At 35.7% G+C, this 25,172-nt stretch overlaps 1 protein-coding gene across 1 annotated transcript in view; it reads left to right on the forward strand.

The window, feature by feature from the left end:
• The window catches only part of LAMA2 (laminin subunit alpha 2), a 645,380-nt gene that overhangs the window by 261,633 nt on the left and 358,575 nt on the right, over positions 1-25,172 (forward strand). Inside the window, exons 6-10 of the mRNA XM_012932852.2 lie at positions 1,218-1,307; positions 2,607-2,724; positions 6,916-7,094; positions 13,589-13,688; positions 15,548-15,708. Of these exons, the coding sequence (XP_012788306.2) occupies positions 1,218-1,307; positions 2,607-2,724; positions 6,916-7,094; positions 13,589-13,688; positions 15,548-15,708 (648 nt within the window). The remainder of the gene's footprint in view (positions 1-1,217; positions 1,308-2,606; positions 2,725-6,915; positions 7,095-13,588; positions 13,689-15,547; positions 15,709-25,172) is intronic.

Here is a 25,172-nt window from a genome sequence, read left to right on the forward strand (position 1 = left end):
GCTGGGGGGTGACTGCCAAGCTACTAGAAAACTGGGAATCTGGGTGAAGGAGGCTCAGTCCCGATCTGAGTAGGAGACTTGGAGAACTCATCCACGGGTCTTGGGATACCTGGGTTTCTCTGTGGGTTCCTTCATGGGTGAGACTTGTCCAAGTGTGTGGAGAGTGGCCTTGAGCATGGCTGTGGCTAGGTTCTAGAGGTTTTCAGTTGCCAGGGCTCTTCTGGGGCTGGGGAGGGAAACTCAGCCACCCCTCACCCTGCCCCTTTGAGGGGGTCAGGGTGAAGACAGCCTGGCGTAGGGCAGGAGATTCTGCATTAAAATAAAGTAAATAAATAAAATTAAGAAAATGGTAAAACAAATTTCTAGTTAGGAAAATTGTATTTGTATTTTTATTCTTTATATATCTTTTAGAATTCATTTTTCATATATATAGTTTCAGATAAGACTACCACTGAGACATTTATTTGTATGCTATATTGTAATGAGAAGTGTTCTTACTATTGCAAAATATTATAGGCACATTAGCTGAAATGTTAAAAAATTCAATTCTGTAATTGTATGTAATTATTAAGTAGTTAAAATAATCATAAACATGATTCTATGTTAAATCAAGTAGAAGGATAATTGCATGGGCATTTTGACATAAAAAACAAACAAAAATTTTCCATACAGCTTATTCTTTATGTTAAATCAGTTTTTAACTTACATTTCAGTTTTTACTATGATTAAGATATGTATTATTTGAAGTAAGAGTATACTTATTCTTAACATTTTTTATTATATTCAAATCCTTCAAGTAAAAAAGCTTGTACCTACTTTCTGAGGACCAAGGATCTGGTAATGACCATAAAAGTCACTTTCTTTTAAGAAAGTAAATAAAACAACTTTATGAAGAATTCTTGTCCTGTCCTCCAACTTTTCCTCATAACAACTGGCTCGCAGACACTCCAAAATAAACTTTGAACTGTCTGTGGAAAGGAATTTCTAGTATTTCCATCTATCGAATATAAATTAGAGGCATTCTTTATTTGGATGTTATTATAGTGTAGGGACATACTCTGCCCCATTTATGAGACCACAGTTATCTTGGAGACACACAGATGTGCTTCAAACAAAGAATAAAGCCAGAAAGTAAAGATTTTAATCAAGTATTTCCATTTTTAGCTTTCTTTTACCTTGCAATCATCTTAACAGTCTCTCTGAATTGCCTTTTGCAGTATTACTACTCTGTCAAGGATATTTCGGTTGGAGGGATGTGCATCTGCTATGGTCATGCCAGGGCTTGTCCACTTGATCCAGCGACAAATGTATGTATATTTATAGGATGCTTAAGCAAAATGATTCCAAAACTGTAAAATGCTTCCTCAGAGGCTCTGCTGACAGGGCCACTGTGAATGGGTGTCAGGTCCTCACTTAGATGTTGTAACAGAAAGCCATGCCAGGGTGAAATAGAGCTGGCATTAGGATGATAGACTTTGAAGTCAGCCTTCACAGAATCAGAAAACAGATTAGGTTTTTTTTAAAGACTTCACACTCGTCTATCTGTTTTGAAACCTCTCTAGCTATGACAGCCTGAAACATGATTTAGCTTTGGAGAATGCCTACCATCAATCAACCCAACCGTATCTTTCAAAAGTTTTCATCAAAAAATTAATGCAAGCAAATGAAAAAATGTGCATGATGTAAATGTAAGTGTCCATGGACCTGGGTGCTAAGGTAGGGCAGAAAAAGAATAGGGTAGAAAAGAACATTCAAAGTATCTGGCTAGAAAATGATGGAGTGCTTTGGTGCCCAATTTTTCACTAATAGCATTGTATTAAGTGAACATAATCTAAAAAAGTTGCGTGGGCATCTATTTTTTGTCATAAGATGGTAAATGCATTAGCATCTACTGCAGATTAAATTGAAGAAGTGCATCAATAGTAAGCTCAATGAGTGTAGCAACCTATGCATAGATTTCTTTTCCCCACAAAAACTGTTGTGCCAGTGGGTTTCTCTCAAAACTTTGAGTAACACATCATAATGTTAACTCCTATGAACGGTTCAAGTATCTTGGGGGAAATATTGTGATATCTATCAGGCATATTGATGAACAGTGTTTCTCCAGCTTTCAGAGCCGAGAGAACTTGTGGGCTGATGCTATGTCATGAATAAAGACTGCACTTAGAACTTAGATTACAAATTCAGTCCTGGAACCAGTTGATTGTATTTTCCCAATTTACCCAGGCATTCTTCTTCTTACACCCCAAATTATTAATCGTATTTTAAGAAACACTTGAAAAATGGATAAATCCAGTCCAGAATACTTTCTCTGATCATGTTTTAGGTGGAAGAGAAAAAAAAATATCTATTTCAGTTCCCCTCACAGATGGACTTCTGATCTCTTCCAAGCCTGAACACAGTGATTCTAGAACCAGTCTGGGCTCCCTAAACTGGCATAGATTCAGTATATCCACTGGCTCTTCTTCCACGCCACACTAGTTGGGGTGTGTCATATTCAACATATAGTTGAGAAATATTCTCTTTTCCTCTCCCTTTTTCTAATTTTGCCCCACCTTTGTGCTTTTGTAATGCTGAAAGTATACTTCGCTCCACTTTTCATCTAGAAATCCCGCTGTGAGTGTGAGCATAATACGTGTGGAGACAGCTGTGATCAGTGCTGTCCAGGATTCCATCAAAAACCTTGGCGAGCTGGGACTTTCCTAACGAAATCCGAATGTGAAGGTATGTTCCATAGAGGACAAAGGCATGAACAATTCTTATTTCCTAGAACAAGATAATATTAACATGAAATAATATTTTATCCAGACAATAGCTAGTTCTTTCACACAAATATCTTACATACTGAAGTTTTCAAGGTTTTATTTCTTTCCCCAACCTGGTAGGTATTTACCAAGCACTGTACTTATCACTGTGGAATAATGTTAATTTGAAGGAAAAAGGAAGGGAGGGAGGGAGGAAAGAAGGAAGGGAGGGAGGGAGGGAGGGATGAAGGAAGGAAGGAAGGAAGGAAGGAAGGAAGGAAGGAAGGAAGGAAGGAAGGAAGGAAGGAAGGAAGGAAAGGAAGGAAGGAAGGAAAGGAGGGAGGGAGGGAGGAAGGAAGGAAGGAAGGAAGGAAGGAAGGAAGGAAGGAAGGAAGGAAGGAAGGAAGGAAGGAAGGAAGGAAGGAAGGAAGGAAGGAAGGAAGGAAGGAAGGAAGGAAGGAAGGAAGGAAGGAAGGGCATAGGCAAGACATTATACCTTATGTTAACACCAGTTTATTACTTGAAAAATTGTACTCAGACTAATCAGGTCTACTTACTAAATGGTGATAGTAAGGTAGCTGTTGGAAAATAATAAAAACAGTATGAGAAAAAATGGTAAGGCAGCCTGTTTCCAGGAAATAAAAATCGTATTTAAATAAGAAGCTTACAAACCTAATATTAGAAAGGGCATTGCTGTCAGTCATTAACATGGACTCTATTTAGCAATTCCTGGATAGTAATAACAAAGAAAATTTTATCATGAGAAGTAGTAAAAAAAAAAGAGAGAGAGAAAAAAAAACCCTGTCTGGCCAGAACTGTGTCAACAAAAACTCATTTATACTTTGAATCATTTTTGAAGGCCATATCTATGTTCATTTTTTTCCAAATGGGAAATACACAGGAAGTGTTGCAGATATAGCTTCATATTGCTATATTGCTTTATAGCCTCATATTGCCATCTAGCTCAACCTGGTAACAGGGAGATTAGAGCAAGTTTTGTTTTTGAAAATCTGTCAAGGCCAAGATGAAGCCTAAAATCAAAAGTTGTGCTGCACTATATTCCCAAACTAGCCCCAGAAACTAGTCTAGTTGAATTAAAATATTAGTTACATATAGTCTCCAAAAAAGGTTTGGTAGATGTTTGTAACTCAGATCAACCATATATATTTATTAACTATACATATGTTGACCCAGAAAGATAGTGCAAGAAGGTAAGATGCTTGCCTTCCATGTGCCCAACCCAGTACTGTAAATAGTTCTCTTTTTACATAGATCACACCTTCAGGAGTGATCCTTGAGTGCAGAGCTAAGAATAAGCCCCGAACATAGCTGGGTTTGATTCATCTCACCAACTTTTAAACCCATGTGTTAGACATTAGGCTGTTAAAATGATTCAAATTTATTTAAAATATCATTTATTATAAAATATTCCCCAACCACATAGTCAATTTTTCTTTCAATATAAGATTCTGCATATAATATCTATGCCATGAATTGCTTTATTTTTAGTACTTACCTCTTTTGTCTGCTGATAAATGGCAGCTTGTTTCTGAAGCTAATATGGTTTAGAAATTATTTAGCCTTGCTAAGACCCATCCAGAAGAATACCCACCACCACTGCCATTGTAAGAGTTGCATTGGATGCCAAGCCATGGTGTTCTTCAAGTACTCTGTCGACCCCTTTCTGATGCCTTCCCCAGGTTCTGCAAACTTTGCAAGGAGAGCAGTCATTTATTCCAAAGAATGAATTTATGTCACTGCCAACCATGGAGAATAGTTCTCAAGCCTCTTTAAATTTTAATTACACTTTAATTTTTATTTATTTTTTTTGTGTGTGGAAAATCAGTGATCACAAATGTGAATAGCATCTGAGGGTAGGAATTCTTTCTGTGGCCTCTGACATTCTGTCACACCGTTATAACTAGGTAGTATTGACTGGATCCAAAAATTCTTTTACCACTCTCCACATTGTACACATGTGTTTTAATCAGGAAAGAGAGAGGGTGCATAGATGACATTTTATCAGTATATGTAGACAAATATCAGTATATGTAGAATAATGCAGAAGATTATTCCTATTTGCTACTATATAAATTTTGAATGCAAATTGTAAAAAAAATTCTTTGTGGGACAGATGGGAGATTGCAGTTCCAAATTGCAATTAAGTGTTTTTTTTTAACACTCACAAATTAAGAATGGCATCTTAAACACAAATCCTTGTATAAATATTGTTCTTTTTGGCAATTTGCTTATTCCTGAAAGCTTCTAAAATTTTTTCCAGTTGAATTGTTCTATAATCACCTTAATATTTAGAAAAATCCTCCTGTAACATGACAAATCCCTTCATAAAATGATTAATCATTTCTAATTCCTTTGAGTTTAATTTGGATTTTCATCAATCTAACTTATTTGAGAGGGTGTATGTCTAAACAGCAAGAATATTTATCCCATAGCTGAGCTTTAACTAAAGACAGTTTCATATCATGAGTCTTGGACAGTCTGAATCAAAAACTGTGAAGAACAGAGCAGAAACACTCTGTTAGAGACACGTTCTATTCATTTTCTCCAATGCTATACACTGTGAATGCATTGCTCCTTTATTTATTTGCATTTTGTTGTTGCTATTTGTTTTATCCTGTTTGGGGGACAAACTAGGTTTTACTAAAGGGCTATTCCTGACTCAGTGCTTGAAGATCACCCTAGAGGTACTTGGAAGACCATGTGTGAAGTAATAAATTGAACCTTAACTTCCTGGATACAAAACAAACATTCCAACCTGTTGAGCTACCTGTCTGGCATTTTAGAGCATCTTTAAAGAGCATCTAGGGACATATGCCAAAAAGTACAATATGTGTGGAACGTGAAAAAAGACCCACTCCTTAACTATACTACAAATATTAGCTCATTTGAAAGTAAATTTTACTAATTTTTAAAAGCTTTAACAAGACATTACTTTTATTAAGAAATATGAAAAAAAGTAGAAGAAAGAGTATAGAAAGCCTGAGAGGATGGACACAGGAGGAAGGGGAGGAGAAAAAAATTGATTAAAAACTCATTAATAAGGCATGATGTTAATGATTGAACTGCTTTCTAATTCATTGTTTTTAAATGTCTTCATCTGACAATGACTTAATGATTCTGTCTTTCACATAAGTCCAGCCTTTGTAAAGTTAAGAAGCGATCCACACTGAATGACTACTAAGTAGTGAAAAGGACACCTAAATCTACTACTGGTGCAAATTAGCACGATCTCAACCACTGAAAACAAATAGCTCTAATTTATTATGACTTCTTATAATACACGGCAGAGCCTGGCAAGCTACCCGTGGCATATTCAATATGCCAAAAACAGTAACAACTCTCACAATGGAGATGTTATTGATGCCCATTCAAGCAAATCGATGAACAATGGGAGGATGGTGATACAGTGATAATACATTTTACTTGTCTCATCACATAATACTTGATTATCTTACACTGACGCAGTCTTCAGCTATACGAACTCGGGGGCCTCAATTGACAGAACTTAACCAGTACTGATTTCAGTATTTCCTTACATATATAATGCAAGTAACTTTTGCAAGCTACTTTTCTTGGTAACATTTCGGCACTCTGTATTAATGAAGCAATTGATAATATCAAACATGTGAGGATGTTTTTGAAAGTGAAAATTAAAGGAATTGCATACAAATACCACAAAATAGCATATGAAAAATCTTGTTTTAGTTGCTATTAGTGATAAAACAAAAGAACTATATCCTGACTGCTTTTTTCCATTGAATTTGACACAGATTTACTATAATATTAATTCCATACTAACTAAACATTTAGTTTAATATTTATTTTGCAATATTTTACCACAGTGACATAGTTTAACATTTATTTTGACATAACAGGGAATTATAGATAACATAAAAGTTTAAGATAAGGCCAAATATTGCTCATTTATATGATTCACTTTAAGTAGTTCACACTTGACTAAAAGTGAATTTATTAATGCATCCAAAAATCCAAATACTTTCTAGAAAACTTTGTACAATTTTATGTAATGTAACGTCAATGTAATATTATTTGCCATGTTATAAGACAGCATTATATAACTGAAAACAAATTATAAACGAATCTGGAAACTGCAAATTAATGCTTATGAGTTCATTTTGCTTTAATTCAGCGTGCAATTGTCATGGGAAAACTAAAGAATGCTATTATGATGAAAATGTTGCCAGAAGAAATCTGAGTTTAAATATACATGGAAAATACATTGGAGGTGGTGTGTGCATCAATTGTACCGAAAATACTTCGGGTATAAACTGCGAAACATGCATTGATGGTTTCTTCAGACCTAAAGGGGTAACGTATGCTTTTTTTTGCTTGCAGTGTTTTTTTTTTTTGCTTTTTCATGCAAAGATGTATTATGGTGGAAATAATTTTTATAGACTTCAAACTCTAAAAGGTGACTAGAAGTGTTTCATAATGGAAAGTGACAAATTTTGAGAATATGATATAAAACATTTCAATCTCTCTGGAAAGTTCTATTGTGGCTTATTTCAGTCAATCTCAACCCTTAGGCAAAGCTGTTCTGACTTTCAGAATATAAATTTCATTTGCCCTTTAGTGACTTTTTAAAGTCCACACAATTTGTTTCTTTCTTCTTTCACTTAGCATTTTGAGATTCATCAATTTTGTGTACATCAATAGTTCTTTTAAAAAATACTGATAAGTAGTATTCCTTTGTATGAAAGTATCACAATCATTAATTTATTCCCCATTTGTTAGATATTTCAGTCATACATAAACAATATTGCATGTCTCCTTGTGCTCATGTTTTATTAAGTTTGTGTCAATAACATATAAATGATGAAACTTCTGACAACTTGCAAAATAGTTATGGGATGATGTATATAATCCCTCAAAAATTTGTATGGATTCTAGTTTTCAGCTTTTTCTAATTTTTAATGTGTGAGGATGTTCTTGAATTAGTGGGTGTAGATGCAATTGGTACAGTGGGTATTTGGCAGTCACTATTTCCATCACTGGTGCTCAAGTAGATATTCAAATATGAATTTATGGTAGACCAAAGAATTGTATTTCTGTTGGGAGGAGAATGGAGACACTTGGTGGTGCTCAGGGTTTACTCCTGGCTCTGTGCTTAAGAATCACTCCTAGCACTGCTCAGGGAACCATTTTCAGCACCTGGGAATGACTTTAGGTCAGTTACATGCAATGCAAGTGCCTTACCCCTGCCCTACCTCTTTGCCCCCAATATTGAATTTCCTTTTAAGTGATGTAGGCTATTTTATATCTTCTTATGTGAAGTGTCTGTTTTAGTGGAACTTTCTTTTGTGGGGGATGGGGTGTTATTTCTAGAAACACTGCATGTTTAGGAATGTAGTTACAAGCTACATTTGTAAGTCGCTTGAAATATTTTAGACAATACTCTTCTGAATGTTTTTAGGTCATGGGGGGTACCCTGGGATGCTGAGTGCCCAAGACTCCTCACAGCAGTTCTTGTTAGCCAGATCAGCTCTTCAGTGATGGCCAGGTGTAGCACTGACTGGGCTCTGTGGTGCTGATTCTGATGATGCTCGGGTACCTCTAGGCTGCACAGAGATTCTTAGGAGGCCGTGAGGTGCCAGGGATCACACTGGAGTTGTTGTAAGAAGAACCTGTACTTTAATCCCCTCTACTATCTCTTTACCTTTTTTTTTAAATTAGTTTGAAGAATTTGTTGAAATAACTTGATTAAGTCAGTCTATTTTTGCTAATTTCTGGACTTCCAGCTCAGTTCCATGAATGTATGTGTCTCTTTAACTGCTAACAGCAAAGTATCTAGACTACTTTAGATTTATCAAGTCGAGAATTCATAAACATGCATTCGCTTTATTCATCCATTTGAAGATTGTTTTGTCTGTAAAAGATTCTTTACATTTCCATGCATATTTTAAAATTAACTTGTCAATGATAGACATGTTATTATGTTGTGATTGTTAAATAGAATCAGAAAACATGTGAAGAAGACAAAACTTTTTTTTGTTTTGGAATACTGAATATTCCAAAAATGAAATACAGTATATTTCTTAACTTCTTTATATTTTCCTTAATTATTTACAAGTGTTTTCAGTGTAGCAACCTTAAATTATTTTATTAAATTTAATATTTTTGTGATATTTTTATAAGTATACTTGTCATTGTCACTGTCATCCCGTTATTCATCTATTTGCTCAAGTGGGCACCATTAAGTCTCCATTGTGAGACTTGTTGTTACCATTTTTTGCATATTGAATACACCACGGGTAGCTTGCCAGGCTCCGCTGTGTGGGCAAGATACTCTTGGTAGCTTGCCGGGCTCTCCAAGAGGACAAAGGTATCGAACCCAGGTCGGCCATGTGCAAGGCAAATGCCCTACCCGCTATGCTATAAGTATACTTACATTTTGTTATTTTTGGAAATATTTTTGAATGTAGATGGCATATCCTATATCTAAGTTCAGTTTATATGTTAATTCTGGAAGGTTTAAGCTAGTATATTTAAAAGTATGCACATAAGGAATCATGGTATCCTTATACAAATTGATATCTGTTTCTTCCTTTGCAATTTATCTGATAATAACTAAGAATGTTAGAAACACACATCTGTGAATGATATCTCACCATTGCATAGGATGTGATTATAAAGTTTTCAAGAATGCTTCTTATCACATCGAACAGGTTACCCACTAAATGTAGATTTCTGGGAAGTCCTATATTATAGAGGCATGCTATTTTTCATATTTTTTTAGTATCTACTTCTCTGAATGCAAGAATTTTCTCCTTTGTTCTATTAATGTGATCAACTGTAACTTGGGACGTCCAAGTTCACACCACTTAAAATATAAAATATATTTACCACACCACACCCACCAATATTGAAAGTACCACTGTCCCTCTAACACAGCACTTTGCACCTCAATTCCCCCTTCTTTCCCTTCTCTCCTTCTACTAACTTCATTTCTGCATAAGAGTCTATGGGACTGCTTTTGTATGGCTTTGTCTGTTCTATTGATTAGCTTCTTTATATGTCATTGAGAATGAAATAATCTGGTATTCCATTGTGTGCGTGTATCTCACTATACTTCTCTCTCTATCTCTCTGTATATATAATATATTATATATTATTAAATGTATATATAGAACTGGAGCGATAGCACAGTGGGTAGGGCATTTGCCTTGCACATGGCCAACCCAAGTTCTATTTCTCTATCCATCTCGAGAGACCAACAAGCTATCAAGAGTATCCTGCCCACAAGGCAGAGCCTTGCAAGCTACTTGTGCTGTATTTGATATGCTAAAAGCAGTAACAACAAGTCTCACAATGAGACATTACTGGTACCTACTCGAGCAAATTGAAGAACAACGGACTACAGTGATATACACACACATACACACACACACACACACACACACACACATATATATATATGTGTGTGTGTGTATAATTTCTTTATCTACTTGTATATCATAGGGCATTTTTCTTATTTTTGTATCTTGGCCATTGTAAATAGTGCTGATATGAATATCAGTGTGCATATATCTTTTAAAGTAGTTGTGCTTGCTTGTGTGTTTGCTTGGATAGATACCTGATTCATGCTCAGGAATCACTTGTAGCAAGGCTTGGGGGACCATAATGTGATGCTGAGGATAGAACTCAGGTCCACTGCATGCAAGGCAAGCACCCTATTTACTATATTATTTCTCTAACCCCAGATTGATTTTTTTTTGAGGGGACTATATCTGGCTGTGCTCAGGGCTTACTCCTGGCAGTGCTTTGTAGCTAAGGTCAGTCACGTACAAGGCAAATGCCCTAGTTGCCTAGGAGTGGAATTCCTGATGATATGGACGTTCTGAGAGGATTCCAAACCATTTTCTAAAGAGACTAAAGCATGCAGCAATTCCACTCAGTTCCTCCTTCACCATGCCCTCCAGTGCTTATTATGTTCAGTCTTTCCTATAGACCATTCTTGCTGTTGGGAGTGAGATCTCACTGTCTCTTACTGTTGAGTTGTAAATGTAATTTGTAATTTGTCAGCTCTCTCGTGAATGTCACGCAAATATTGTTTTTATCAATTAGTAAGTTTTGAGAGAAAATTTTAGATTAAATTTGAATTTTATAAACTAAAAGCTTTGAAGTTCTAGCCTCATGTCTTTTGAAATGCAGGAGCTATTCAGTTTAAGGTAGCTCATTTGTTTACTTTGTATTCTTTGTCATTGAGGTCGTATTATTGAAGACCCCTCTGAGGTTTGAGATAGTGTAGACTCTTTCCTATATTTTCCTCAGTGTATTTCACATATATGTATATGTACATATATACATATATATGTTTGTTATCAAGGTACTTAATCCATTTTAAATTAATCTTTATGTAGGTGTGAGATAGGGATCTGCTTTAATGTTTGTTTGATATTTTATACATGACTAACCAGTTTTACTTCCACCATTTGTTAAAGAGCTTCTTTAAATTTCTGTTTAAATATTATTATTTCTATAAATATTACTTAACCTTATTGTATTATGTTATAGCCCTTTCCTTCTTTATCCCATAATGTTCTGTTTGTGTTTCTCTCTTACCACTTATTATGTTCCATTTTATCAAAGTATTTCAAGCCTGTTATTCCTATGAAATCAGTTAAGGAAAATATTAGGACATTTCTATCTTTATTTTGCATAGTCATCAATTTATGGAAAAATGAGTTAATGTACATTAATGATAATGTTAAGCCATTAGGTATTCATAGCTAACTGATGTTTTCTCTGACTTGTAAATGACTAGTTATGACATTTTGACTAATATTAGCAAACACATTTCCATTTGTTAATTAAGCCTAGATGTGTGTGTATATATATGTGTGTGTGTGTGTGTCTGTGTGTGTGTGTATGTGTGTGTGAAAACTATTCATAGAGGGAATAAATAATAAATATACAACTGTATTTCACCACATGTCCTTGTCCAATTACATTTGGAAAATAAATTATACTTATAAACACTATCCAGATTTCATTAAAATATATAATATCAAAAACTACTAATTATATTCTGTGTTTAATATATGTGCAAAACCTTATGAGATGCTTTATATGGTATTTATTGTCATTTATATTTAACATCATCTATATAGCTTCTATTATAATACTCATTTACAAGGGCAAAATAGGTTACATAAGACCACATAAATAATACATGGCCACCTTGGGATATGAACCCTGATTTTGTTTTTAGAAAGGAGGATTTGTGTCTCACTTGGTGATCTCAAGGCTTCTGGCTCTGTGCTCAGGGATTATTCCTGAAAGTGTTTAGGATGTTCTGAGGATTGAACTTGAGGATAAATGTATGGGGGATTGGCCCTGGGTAGGAAGCAGGCAAAGCAAGTGCCTTAATTCCTACAATATATCTTTGGCACTCAAGTTTTTAAATTATGGAACCTATATTATTTTCTTAGATTGTGCTCTGTTTTAGAAAATCGAGTTTTAATTTAAGCACTGTAGCAATGTCATTCCATTGTTTATGTATTTGCTCGAACAGCACCAGTAACATCTCTATTGTGAGACTTGTTACAGTTTTTGGCATATCAAATACGCCATGGGTAGCTTTCCAGGCTCTGCTGTGCAGGTGGGATACTCTCAGTAGCTTTCCTGGCTCTCCGAGAGGGACTGAGGAATTGAACCTGGGTTGGCCGCGTGCAAGGCAAATGCCCTACCTGCTGTGCTATCACTCCAGTCCTCAATTTAAGTAGCACTGTAGCACTGCAGCACTGTAGTCCATTCATCTATTTGCTCGAGTGGGCACAGTGACGTCTCCACTGTGAGATTTGTTACTGTTTTTGGCATATCAAATACGCCATGGGTAGCTTGCCAGGCTCAGCCATGTGGACGGGATACTCTCAGTAGCTTGCCGGTCTCTCCAAGAGGGGCAGAGGAATCGAACCCAGGTCGGCCAGATGCAAGGCAAACACCCTCATGCTGCGTTATTTTTTTTTTTTTTTACTTTTTGGGTCACACCTGGAGATGCACGGGGGTTACTCCTGGCTCTGCACTCAGAAATTACTCCTAGCGGTGCTCAGGGGACCAAATGGCATGCTGGGACTTGAACCCGGGTTGGCCGCGTGCAAGGCAAACGTCCTACCTACTGTTCTATCGCTCCAGCCCCCGAATATATATTTTTCCAATACCAGATATAATTTGGTGTGGGTGGGGCAGGCACACTGGCCACACTCAGGACAAACTCATGACACTGTGCTAAGGGATGACTCCTGGTAGAACTCAGCCATGGACCATATGGGGAACCATGGTCCCCCAAAATCATCCCTGGTTGACTCCTTGCAGGGCAAATGTCCTACCTGCTGTACTATAGCTCTGACCCCAAATATGAATTTATATTGAATCACTCAATAAGGCTTTTTAAAATGAAATGCATATTAGATAATATATCAAGCAAATATTGGTACAATAATATGATTATGAGAGATGCATACAGAAAAGTGGGGACTAAATTAAAACTTTCATTTGTGATATATCTTTTTAAAATTCAGCATAGAATACATGTGATAAAACTTACATGTCAAAAATCTTGGTAATTGTTGAGTTTAAGGAACAAATATATGAATTTGCCCTACTATCTGTTTTATTTCTAGATTCCATTTAAAAGAAATAATAAACCTTGAAACAATATGTTTTAGAGATAATGTCTTATCACAATATAATTTATTAATTTGTATTATTAAAATTAGTTTGTCCTTGAAAGTTTGTTGAATTGAAATATGTATAGGTATTTTTATTACATCAGATTAATAATATTTTAATATTTTTATTAGGTATCTCCAAATGATGCAAAACCTTGCCAGCCATGCAATTGTGATTCAATTGGTTCCTTAAATGAAGTCTGTGTTAAGGACATAAAGCATGCTAAACACGGTGAGAGCAATAGCCAGGAATGCTTTTTATAAAGAAGTAAACCTAAATATGATTATTTTCATGAGAACATTTTATGGTGAATTTTATTTCTCTAATTTTTTATATTCTTAAAGATTCCTCAGAAAACAAATTATATATACATATACATATGTCTATATCTTAATTATGTTTTAAAGGTGTTGGATTATTTGTGTTGCTTTATATATATGCATATATATGTGTAGAGAGAGATTTTATATATATATATATACATATATATATGTGTGGAGAGAGAGAGAGAGAAACACATATGTATTTGAGACTTTCTACATTTAGGCATAGTGATTTTGAATACTGTTAATGATAGGGTTTCATGCACATGGCATCCCAACACTACAACCCCACCAGTTTCCACATCCCACTTCGACTGTTTCAGGGTCCCTTCCTCCAACCCACTATCCCTTCCTGACACCTGAATTTTTATGTAGCTGTTCAAATATATATCTTCTGGCCAATCACACATTTTCAGTGCATATAATTTTTGTCTTGTTTAGATTGATTTGCAGCTTCTGTGATTTCTAGCATGAAATGACAGCATTTATTGCAGGATGTGCCTGTTACAGTGGGAATAGAGAGATCGCCTACTGAGATGTCGTCAGCAATAAAAATGCTTGAAGTGGACATATAAACCTCAAAGTGATAGGACTCACATGTTGAGGAGAGAGAGGCTGACCCCACTTATAGGCAATATATTTTTTTATAGGATTGAAGTTAATGATGATTTATGATAAACTCTGTACATTAAGGTATCAAATGCCAAAGTAACTCCTTGAGATAAAACATTTTGGCACTTTCTTTGCATGTTTTTAATTATTGTTTTTTATTTTTTAAATTGAAATACCATGAAATATTCAATTACAAAGTTGTTCATGCTTGAATTTCAATCGTACAATATTCCAACACCCATTCCTTCACCAGTGCACATTTCCTGCCCCCAATGTCCCATTTCCCTCCTGCCCTCACCCCCTCGGCCCCCAACCACACCCCATCCCCACACAGCCTGCCTCTATGGCCTCTATAGCAATTCATTCTCTTCTCTCTCTTTCTCCTTCTTTCTCTCCTCTCTCTCTCTGCCTCTCTCTCTCTCCCTCTCTCTCTCTTGCTCTTGCTCTCTCTTATTTTCCTTTAGTCACTCTAGTTTGCAATGCTGTCACTGAAAAGGTATCACACATATCACTTTACCTCCTTTCAGCACTCAGTTTTTGTCCAGAGTGATCTTTGCATCTTTGAGTGTAGAATATCTGGGCTCGAGATATAGAACAATGCCTAGGGCACTTGTTTTGCACCATGTGACTTGAGTTTGATCCCAGCAGCCCAAAGAGTTTCCTGAATCCTACCAAGAGTAATCCCTGAGTACAGAGTCAGAAGTTGTTTCATTATTTTTTTTTTGTTTTAAGTAATAATGTTTTTATTCCCAAGACATTTATTTTCATGTGATCATAGTTTGAAGGTAATTATAAGCAAAGGGTATGCATAGGTTACTGCTTATCTTTAATCCATTGTCATTATGCAGTTATAAAAATTACTGCTTGATCTTTGTCATTTATATAACAAGGATTTTTATAGTGTTGGTTTGCTGACACTTTTAGATTTGATCTCTATATTTTACATTCTTAATATTTTAATGATACATAAAAGATGCTGTGTTAGCGAACTTCTAAAGAGACCTTATACATTTTGGGTTTTAGCTGCTCTATTTTAATGTACATTGATAATCTAGTTTTCAAAATATCAAAAGGAAGATTTAAGATTACCCTACTGAAGATCTTTGGAACTACATGACACTTTCATTTTTAAAATGCTGGCCCGTCTTTCCTTAGGTCTGCCCCCTGGGTCCTGCCATTGCAAACCTGGCTTTGGAGGAGTGAGCTGTGAACGGTGTGCCAGAGGCTACAAGGGCTACCCAGATTGCAAACCGTGCAACTGCAGTGGTGAAGGAAGCACAAATGAAGACCCTTGTGTTGGACCCTGTAATTGCAAGGTACAGCTTTTCTTGTGGTTAGAGCCTGAGTCCAAATATCAGGTCATTGTCCTTAACTTCTCTGTTTCATCTGCAGGTATCAGGCAATTGCAAAATATCATGTAAATATCTGGGATCTGTTCAATATGTGACACTCAGAACACTACCAGTTTCAATAAAGCAAGCAACTGTCATTTTCCTGAAAGCAAATAGACAGAAGATGAGTCACCTGAAGATTCATTTTTATAGCAAAATCAGTTTCTCACACCTACCTATTGCTAATCTCACTGTCACTGTCACTGTCATCCCGTTGTTCATCGATTTGCTCAAGGGGCACCAGTAATGTTTCCATTTTAAGACTTGTTACTGTTTTTGGCATATCAAATATGCCATGGATAGCTTGCCAGGCTCTGCTGTGTAGGCAAGATACTCTCGGTACTTTGCTGGGGTCTCTGAGACGGGCAGAGGAATCGAACCCAGGTTAGCCGTGTGCAAGGCAAACGTCCTGCCACTGTGCTATTGCTCCAGCCCATGCAGTAGTGAGAAGAGTTATCTTTAAAACTACACACAGAAATCTACTATGGCTTTATATGCAAGCATAAAAATGAATTTACCAAACATTTTATTTTGAAATTTTAAGGTAGATTCTTCAATTTGAATTTAGAGTCTAAAAATACTATTTTCAAAATCCTGTGTTTACTTACCAAAAACTGTTAAGAATTTTAGTGCCATTGATAAAGGGCTTCCTATTTCCTCATCAGAGTATAATTTTAGAAAAAAAATCTTATTTTTTAATGTTTAATTAACATATAGCCATGTTAATGCAAATGGATATGTGATATTGCAATTTATATTGCAATATAATAGTTGAAAGGAATAAAAATGATCACCTATAGCTAAAATGATAAGTCCCGATTTATTTTCCAGTTGATCAAAATTAGTAGTAGCTCTATTAATTATAAGAACTACCAAGATAGTAAAAATGTTGGCATGCCATACTGATGCAGAAGTAAATATTACTTTCATTTGCTTTGCTTTCATTCATAGATGAAAGTTGCTAAGAATCTTTCCTTCACTCAAGTGGAAAGCATATATTTTGCATGTGTGAGGCCCAGGGATTGAGCCCCGGAATTTTGAGCCCTCCTCCCTAGCCTAGCAACCCCATCCCAGACTGCTAGGTGTGACTTTCTTAATATCAATGGCAGCAACAGCCAAAAAGAATATGCCAATTGCTGTCTTATTTGTCTTATCTAGGCAGCTGTAAGTCATGTGTTTATAATTGTCATATGTGTGCGTATGTGTTAGAACATTAAACCAAGACAGAGGGATAAGACACTGGTATCAATGTTAAGTATTGGAACTAGAGCATCTTGAAGATCAAGTTGACTATATTAGTTAAATAATATGTATATTAGGGTATTTAGGTACCTATCTTAGGAAACTAAAAAAAAATAATGTTCTCTATTTATATGTAAACAAGCAGAAAGACCAGTGCATGGCAGACCATTGTCATGTACAGGCAATAGTAAGTTGTCTAGACTTAGGGGCCATAGAAAGAAATTAACAGGCTAGCGTGCATAATTTGCATGCATTAAGTCCCAGTTCCATCCTCTACATAGATAACTCCCTAAGCATCAGCAGGTATTACATTTATTTATTTATTTATTTATTTATTTATTCTTTTTTTTGCTTTTGCTCCACACCCTGTTGTGTTCAGGATTTATTTCTAGCTCTGCACTTTAAGGATCGCTCCTGGCTGTGCATGGGGGACTGTATGTGCTAGAATGCTGGGATTGTTAAATCAGGTCAGCTGAGTGCAAGGCAAGTGCCTTACTCACCATATTGTGTCTCTAGACCTGGGATGACTTCTAAGGAACGAATGTCATACCAAGCAATGGCAGGTCTGCCCCTGCTCCTACACACACCAAAACAAAATCAAACAGAGACTAGAGAGATAGTGTAGCAGGAAGGCTCTGGCCTTGCATACATCTGATTCTTTTTCCATCCCAAGTACCATAAGTGCTGCCGGAGCACTGCCAAGAGTGATACCTGAGCACAGCATCCAGAGTAAGCTCTAAGCACATGTGTTTATAATTGTCATATGTGTGCAATTTTGGGAGCAGCCCCCAAACACAAACCGACCAAACAAAAGCAAATATAAAATGTCTATATATAGTTCATTTCACTCCCATGTTATATAAAATTAAAAATGATAATATTAATGCTGCCCTAGCAGAATGAACTGTATAGAAATATGTGTTAACTGAGTGTTTAAATTCCCTTTTCATGCCTCTCTGCTGCATCTTTTGGGGCAACCAACCAAACCTTACAGGCTCCTAGTATATCTCTAATATTTACCAAAATATACTCTCTGTGTGCTTTATTCCTTTTCCAAAGCTCTGCTGAAATCTCTATCTTCTACAGCTTTTTTAAATAAAGAACAGACAAAGTTGAGTATAAAATGGAAGAGAAAACTCCCCAGGGCCTAGAATATAGAAAATCAAGCTAGGAGGTGATTTGCGTTGCATTTTTATCCACCTGGTGTTTATAAGAAAAAAATAACTAGCGTGCTAGGGAGACTGACTTCACTTTCTTCGTTTTCCTAGTAAAGAGAGTGAGAGGGGCTACAGCAGGAGAGCGGTAGCCATTAGCAGAGCTCTAGGGACAGCTCCTTGAGTTCTGTCTATTCTCTGTCTGACTTGACATTGCACTAAGAGTAATTATGATCCTAACAAGAAAAGCACCTCCTACAAAGATGTTTAGAGTTCCATACAGAGAATTAAAGCATAACAATAAACAGCAATGAAGGACTCTTTAAGAAGAATGAAAGCTTTTGCAATATCATTCAGAGCTGCCTTGTGAAAGGGACAAGGTCCAGGCTGCCATTTCAGGAGAATCTATGCTGACTTCTTCTCCTCTTAAGCAGATACTTAGACTAATATACAAAGTGACTAACCCAAAACCTTGATAAGCAAAGCTTCACAATAAGGATGAAAAGGGGAACACTTAGATGGATGGGGGACAGAGAGATGCTCCCAAGAAAGAAACCCCACCACTGGGCAACAAGTGCAATGAGAAAGGCGGTTCTTAGATGGTCATTAGGTTCCTGCAATCCACATCTGACTGTTAGTAAGCAAGTCAGATGCTTGGCTCCAGACAGAGAGGGCACTGCAGTGCTCCCTAATGTACCTCGTGGGAATCCATCATTTGAACAGTCAGAAGATAACAAAGATTCAAACATTAAAAGGAAGAAATTAAAAATTGTGAAACATCGAGAGTTTCTTAAATTATTTTCTATTTCTTTTTTTTTTTTTTTGAAACACCAGGTGGAAAATTACAATGCTTTCAGGCTTAAGTCTCAGTTATATAATGCTGAAACAACCATCCCTTCACCAGTGCACATATTCCACCACCAAAAAAAACCCCAGTCTACTTCCCATTTTCCCCCCATCCCCTGCCCCCTGCCTGTGTAACTGATAAATTTCACTTTACTTTCTCTTTACTTTGGTTACATTCAATATTTCAACAAAAAACTCACTATTATTGTTAGGAGTTCCCCACTAGAGTCAGACATGCTGTGAAGAGATATGAGGTCTATCGCGGCCGCACGGTTTTGGATTTCTGTATTTTAGCAACTAAGTCTAGGGAAATTTCTTCCAGAAATTGGATCATTGCAAGCTTGTAACTCTCATCTGTGGTCCTCAAAATATGACAGTTGCCACGCCCTTCCTCCCCCCCCCCCCCGCTGCCAGCAAGGAAAAGGTGAGAGAGAAAAACCTTTCCCCTCCTGGGCAGGCATGGGGCTGAGGTTTAGTTCTCAGTCTGGAGACATTTTGCAAGGAGCTGCCAGTATCAAAAGTAGTTTAGCTGGCCTCTGGAATCATGCTCTGCAGCTTCAGTGAGGCCGCGCTCGTGCGACCCCCGTATTTTCTATTTCTTTTTTTTTTCTTAATCAATAAAGTGATACCAAATATTCCTTGCCTTAATCCCAAGTATAATACTGATATATACTACTGCATAAATATAATACTGCATAAGTACAAGTAAAACCTGTATAAGTATAATCTTAAATATCTGCTATATTTTTTGTTTATACTTTTTTAAGGATAATTTTTTCTTATTTTCCCTACTAGGATTTTTACTGTGTTTGTTAACATTTTTAATTGGTTTTGAATTTGTCTCCTTTCTACTTACATATAAGAATGATCACCTCATTAACTTGTTAGATATGAACCCCAGGCATTTCAACAAAAAAGGCCCTTAATTTAGTTGTTTTGATCTTTTTTACCCCTGTGGACTGGCACTGATGCTCAGATTAGTGGTTGAAAATCATTGTCAGTTAAGTGACAGTAACTTTTTCATTGACTGGTAGGAAATTCCTGTAAATGAGCACCAGTTCTGACAGATACTAGATGACAGACAGAAAGTTGAAAACCATTGTATTAATTTATATATTTGGCCCTGAATCTAACTTACAGGTAGATGTAAGATTTTTCATGTAAAAAGAGCACAAAAAATGTTTCTCTTGCAATAGCTACAGCTCAAAAATAGTGTAATAATTATTTAAATATCGAGGGCTAAGTAAGTTAGTGAAAAGTGCAAATTAATTTCTGTTTTCTCTTTCTCCTCTTTCTAATCCACTGTATTATTTAGCCTAGACACAGTGTATTTAAAGAATAAGCACTCAACAAATACTGCTAATTAACTAATTATCCCTCCTTTTGTTGCATCTTTTAATACTAGTATTCAGTAGAATGATGCCCATAGCAGAGAAAAATCTATAATTGAGTAGAAATACCCTTAAAAAACAAACATGACTGCAAAATTTCTAAAGCAATTATCACAAAAAATGACTTAAATGTCACTGGAGATTTTTCCGGTAGCTTTGTCAATGAAATTCCCAGTTGACTAACAATCACAGTTAAACATGTACTGCTGAAGTTGTACCTAATTTATAAAAAAGCTTCTTCCTGAGAAAGAGTTCAGGGAAACTATTGAGACTTTATTTCTCTAGAGAGAAACTGTACCGAGGAAACTATAGCACAAAGAAAATTGATGTCAACACAACAGTTTCTGACTTCAAGAAAGAAATAACACCTAGGAATCTTTTTCTAATTCACATTTGTTTTTAATGAGAATTACTACCAAAGAAATAAGAAAGAATTGTTATAGAAATTGTTGTCACATAGCCTGCATCATTAAATAATCAGTTAAATATTCAACTGAATATTTAATCAGTTAAATATTCAACTGAAATTTCTCCCTATGGAGATGAAAATAATTTTTAAAGGGGAAAACTATCATTCTTTCATATGGAAGCATTCATAGTATATATGGATAAATCATATATCTATATATCTGTAATATTAAGCTTTCATGGTGAGAAGATTATAATAAAAAATATTAAGAATGTTCCTCAGAGACATGAAAAATAGGTGGAGAGCCCAAGGAGGTCAAGTGACATTTTTTATTATGACAATATATAAGAATACTTATATAGATTTATTATTTAACAATGGGAAATAATTGACTATTATTAATTCCTGTATTGTCTTTGATAACTTAGCCCATTATAATAATGGTTTATATAAAAGAAAAATATTTAGTTTAAGAAAATAAGGTGACGTAAAGGAACATTAATCTCTAGGGAAATATTTTACAGAATTCAGGACATTTCATCTTGCTTAGGTGTAAAATGGATATAAAATTTGTCAATTAATATCACTAATGGACTACAAATAAATAAAGTATTAAACTGGGTTTACTGCAATGAGAGTTGCCCAGTCGGAAGCTGGAAAGAGAGATATATTAGACCTTATTTGTTTAGGTAAATGGTCAAATGGTTTATAAAAATTGATGAGTTACATTAATAACAGTTTAAAGTTGATCATATAAGAAGTGATAGAATAATAGCTAAAGAACGAGAAATCTCATAATGACTAAATAGCATTAGGGTTGAATGTTGCAAAGTCATTATTTTTATTAGATATACAGAATCAATTTATTCACATCTGTGCTTTAGAAACTGAGTTGATTAATGGCCAGGTATAAGGCATGATGTAAGCCCCTAAAGACCTTGTAATATAAATGTTAAGAAGAGAACAAAATGCGGTTTAGCTATAGTTATGTATCTACCTATCTACATGATGCTCAGTAGGGCAATGACCTTTCTCTACCCTGTATTATAGTTAGGCAATCATCCCTTTCTCTGCTAAAATTAACTGCAGGGCTAAACTTCTCTGAAGGTCATATGCTTTCTGGCATTTAGTATAGTATAACTTAGGACTTAGCATAGAAATCAGCAATTGTTTGATAAGTGAAGACATATAATAGAGGATGGAGGAAATTAGACAATGTTGCAGAATGTTTATTAATAATTTGACATTGACTACAATGGAAATTAATTACTCATGTAACAAACCTGTAAAGCAGATCGTATGGTCTCAAGCAGAGAATTAAAAAATAAGTCTGAGGCATTTATCAGAAGAGTATATTTTAATAATTATAAAAACTGCAATCGGGGGAAAGAGATAGTGAAGGGATTAAGATGCTTATCTTGTACTTGGTTAACTCACGTTTGAACCCAAGATGAACTTTGAACTGTGTATGGTCCCCTGTGAACCACCAGGAGGGGCCCCAAAACCAGTGCATCAAAAGAATATAATTGAGGACTGCTTCATGGATAATAGTGTTATTTTACAGCTTGGATGAGTTTTAATAGAGGAGTTATATACTAGGATTTCATAAGAGTTGGGTCATGTCCTCAGAATTAACCAACTGTTAGGAAGTGGGGAACCAAATTTTGTCTTTATGAAAGGTGTAATGAAGTCCTATGATACTGTTCCTATGCTTGGATTGTGCTAGACTAACTTGCTCACTACATACTAAGTATAAAGTGGATGTGCTCGAGTACCACTATTTCAAAATTAACGTGTTTTTTTCTTTAATTGAATCACCATGTGGAAAGTTACAAAGCTTTCAGGATTAAGTCTCAGTTACACAATGCTTGAACACCCTTCCCTTCACCAGTGCACATATTCCACCACCAAGAACCACAGTAAACCTTCCTCCCCACCCTCCAGCCCCCCACCGCAACTCTGTAACTGATAAATTTCACTTTACTTTCTATTTACTTTGATTACATTCAATATTTCAACAAAGAACTCACTAAGAAAAAAATTTTAATTGCTATCTTTAAATAAGAAATTACTTATGTTAGTATTTTTTCCCTTAAAGGATATTGGGGGGAAAAGGAAGTATTCCATAATTTTATAGCTGTTGAAGACTAAGTCAAAAACACTGTAGTGAATACAAATATATACATATATACATGTATTTAACATTGACCATACGTAGTATTTAATTGGCCTAATATTTATTTGTAGTAGAGATTGAAGAAAATCAAAGCCTAAAACTTTTCAATTGAATGGAGATAGCTCTGTTTAGCACTGTAGCACTGTCGTCCTGTTCATCGATTTGCTCTAGCGGGCACCAGTAACGTCTCCACTGTGAGACGTGTTACTGTTTTTGGCATATTGATTATGCCATGGGTAGCTTGCCAGGCTCTGCCATGGGGGGTGAGATACTTCCAGTAGCTTGCTGGGCTCTCTGAGAGGAACGGAGGAATTGAACCCAGGTCGGCCGCATGCAAAGCAAATGCCCTATCCACTGTGCTATCGCTCTGATTAAGTACTATTAATTACTAAAGAAAAAGTATGTTGTGTACAGTTAAAAATAGGAATATAAAATTTCAGATTTGTAATATTACATTTAATGATATTTTCTTAAATTTGAGACATGATGTAAAAATCTTATATAAGTTCTATGAAAGTATTATGATTTAATCATTTTTGTGGACCAGACATGAATTGGGCATAGGATTGCAGAACGGGATTAGCTAGAGAACCTGTAAAAAAGGGTATAGAGTATTTTAACTCAAACATTTGTCATAATACATAAAAAAAACTGCCACCCCAGTAACTTTATTTTTATAGATGTGGACACATTATTATCATTACTGTGTTATACTGGGGAGGGGGATTCAAAACAATCCTTATTTTCAATGATATACTAGAAGGACTTAGAACTCAGGTGTCTATGAGACAAATGGTTGTGATTTATTTCAGTGAAAGAATACAGATTAAAGTCAACAAAACCAAAATGGTTAGTTTTGATACCGAGAGAAAGACTAAGTGCAAATTTCTACTTAACCTATCCCAATAGATTCACACTGACAGTCCTTAATGTTTGTCAGTGCATTCCAACAATTCCAATGCATTCCAATCAGGGAAGGCCAACAAAGTTTGAGGTCAATGACCCGCACCCCCAATTAGTCACTTACATAAAGGATACTCCTGTGTTTGATTTTAGCTAAGTATACAGCATCTATTACCTTCAGTTTGAAGCAATTCACAGGGTGTGCGTGTGTGCCGATGTGTGTGTGTGTGTGTGTGTGTGTGTGTGTGTAAGAGAGAGAGAGAGAGAGAGAGTGAGAGAGAGAGAGAGAAAGAGAGGAAGAGGGAGAGGGAGAGTTGGTAGTTGGGGGAAAAGGTGGGGTAGAAGTGTTCAAAAGAGGACACAGGCCTTTTGTAAGAAAAAAAGACAGAATACATATCTCAAGTTGAATTATAGCAAACTTCCAGTGTGGGAGAATGTACCCAAATTCCACTACTTTTTGGAAGCTTCTTAAGTTTTCACAGCAGAAATTGCTCTTCCTCTTCTATCTGCCATAATTTATTTATTTTTCTGAGCTGCATCTATCATATTAAACTCTTTTGAAGAAACACAATTCACCAATTTTTATTATTCTTAAAAATTCTTATAAAGTTTACTGTATTTTAGATAATATGGTGACAGTGGTGTTAAAGTTTATGAAATTGATGTAACAGTTACTGACCTTCACCATGGCCAAATTGCCCATGACCCTCACCTCCGTTACTGTAATCTCTGGTCAAATCTTTATTCCTCTCCACCTTCCCCTCACTGTTTATTAATAAATTTGAAACAGAAGGCCAAAGGTTTGTCATTGTTTGATGTGGTCTATTCTTAATGCTTAAGCCCTAGATTTCCTACCTTACTATGCTGCTTCAGGTCATTAATTTAAACTGAGTATTGCGTTTATTTAATCATACTCATTTCAAGGGCATATTGTCAGACTAAAATAGAGCTAAGGAAAATGCAACTAATGTCTGAAAATTTCTAATTCCGGAACTCCATCTAAAGCAGAGAAAAGTAATAATACAACTCTCAAATTAGAATAAATGGAAAGTAGATTAGATCACACAGTGTACAGAACAGCTTACTATGTCCAAAAATGGGATAAGCTAAATTATAATTATAGATGTGCTTTATCTTTCTTACCTATGTAGTATTCTTAAGATACTCTCAACTTCAGGGCTTGGAAATTTATTTGTCACCTTAGCCCTGAAATTTAATTGATTTTTGATTAATCAATCTAAAATGTGATTACTTTTATTGATACCTGC

The sequence above is a fragment of the Sorex araneus genome, chromosome 4 (assembly GCF_027595985.1).
Source record: "Sorex araneus isolate mSorAra2 chromosome 4, mSorAra2.pri, whole genome shotgun sequence".
NCBI classification, from domain to species: Eukaryota; Metazoa; Chordata; class Mammalia; order Eulipotyphla; family Soricidae; genus Sorex; species Sorex araneus.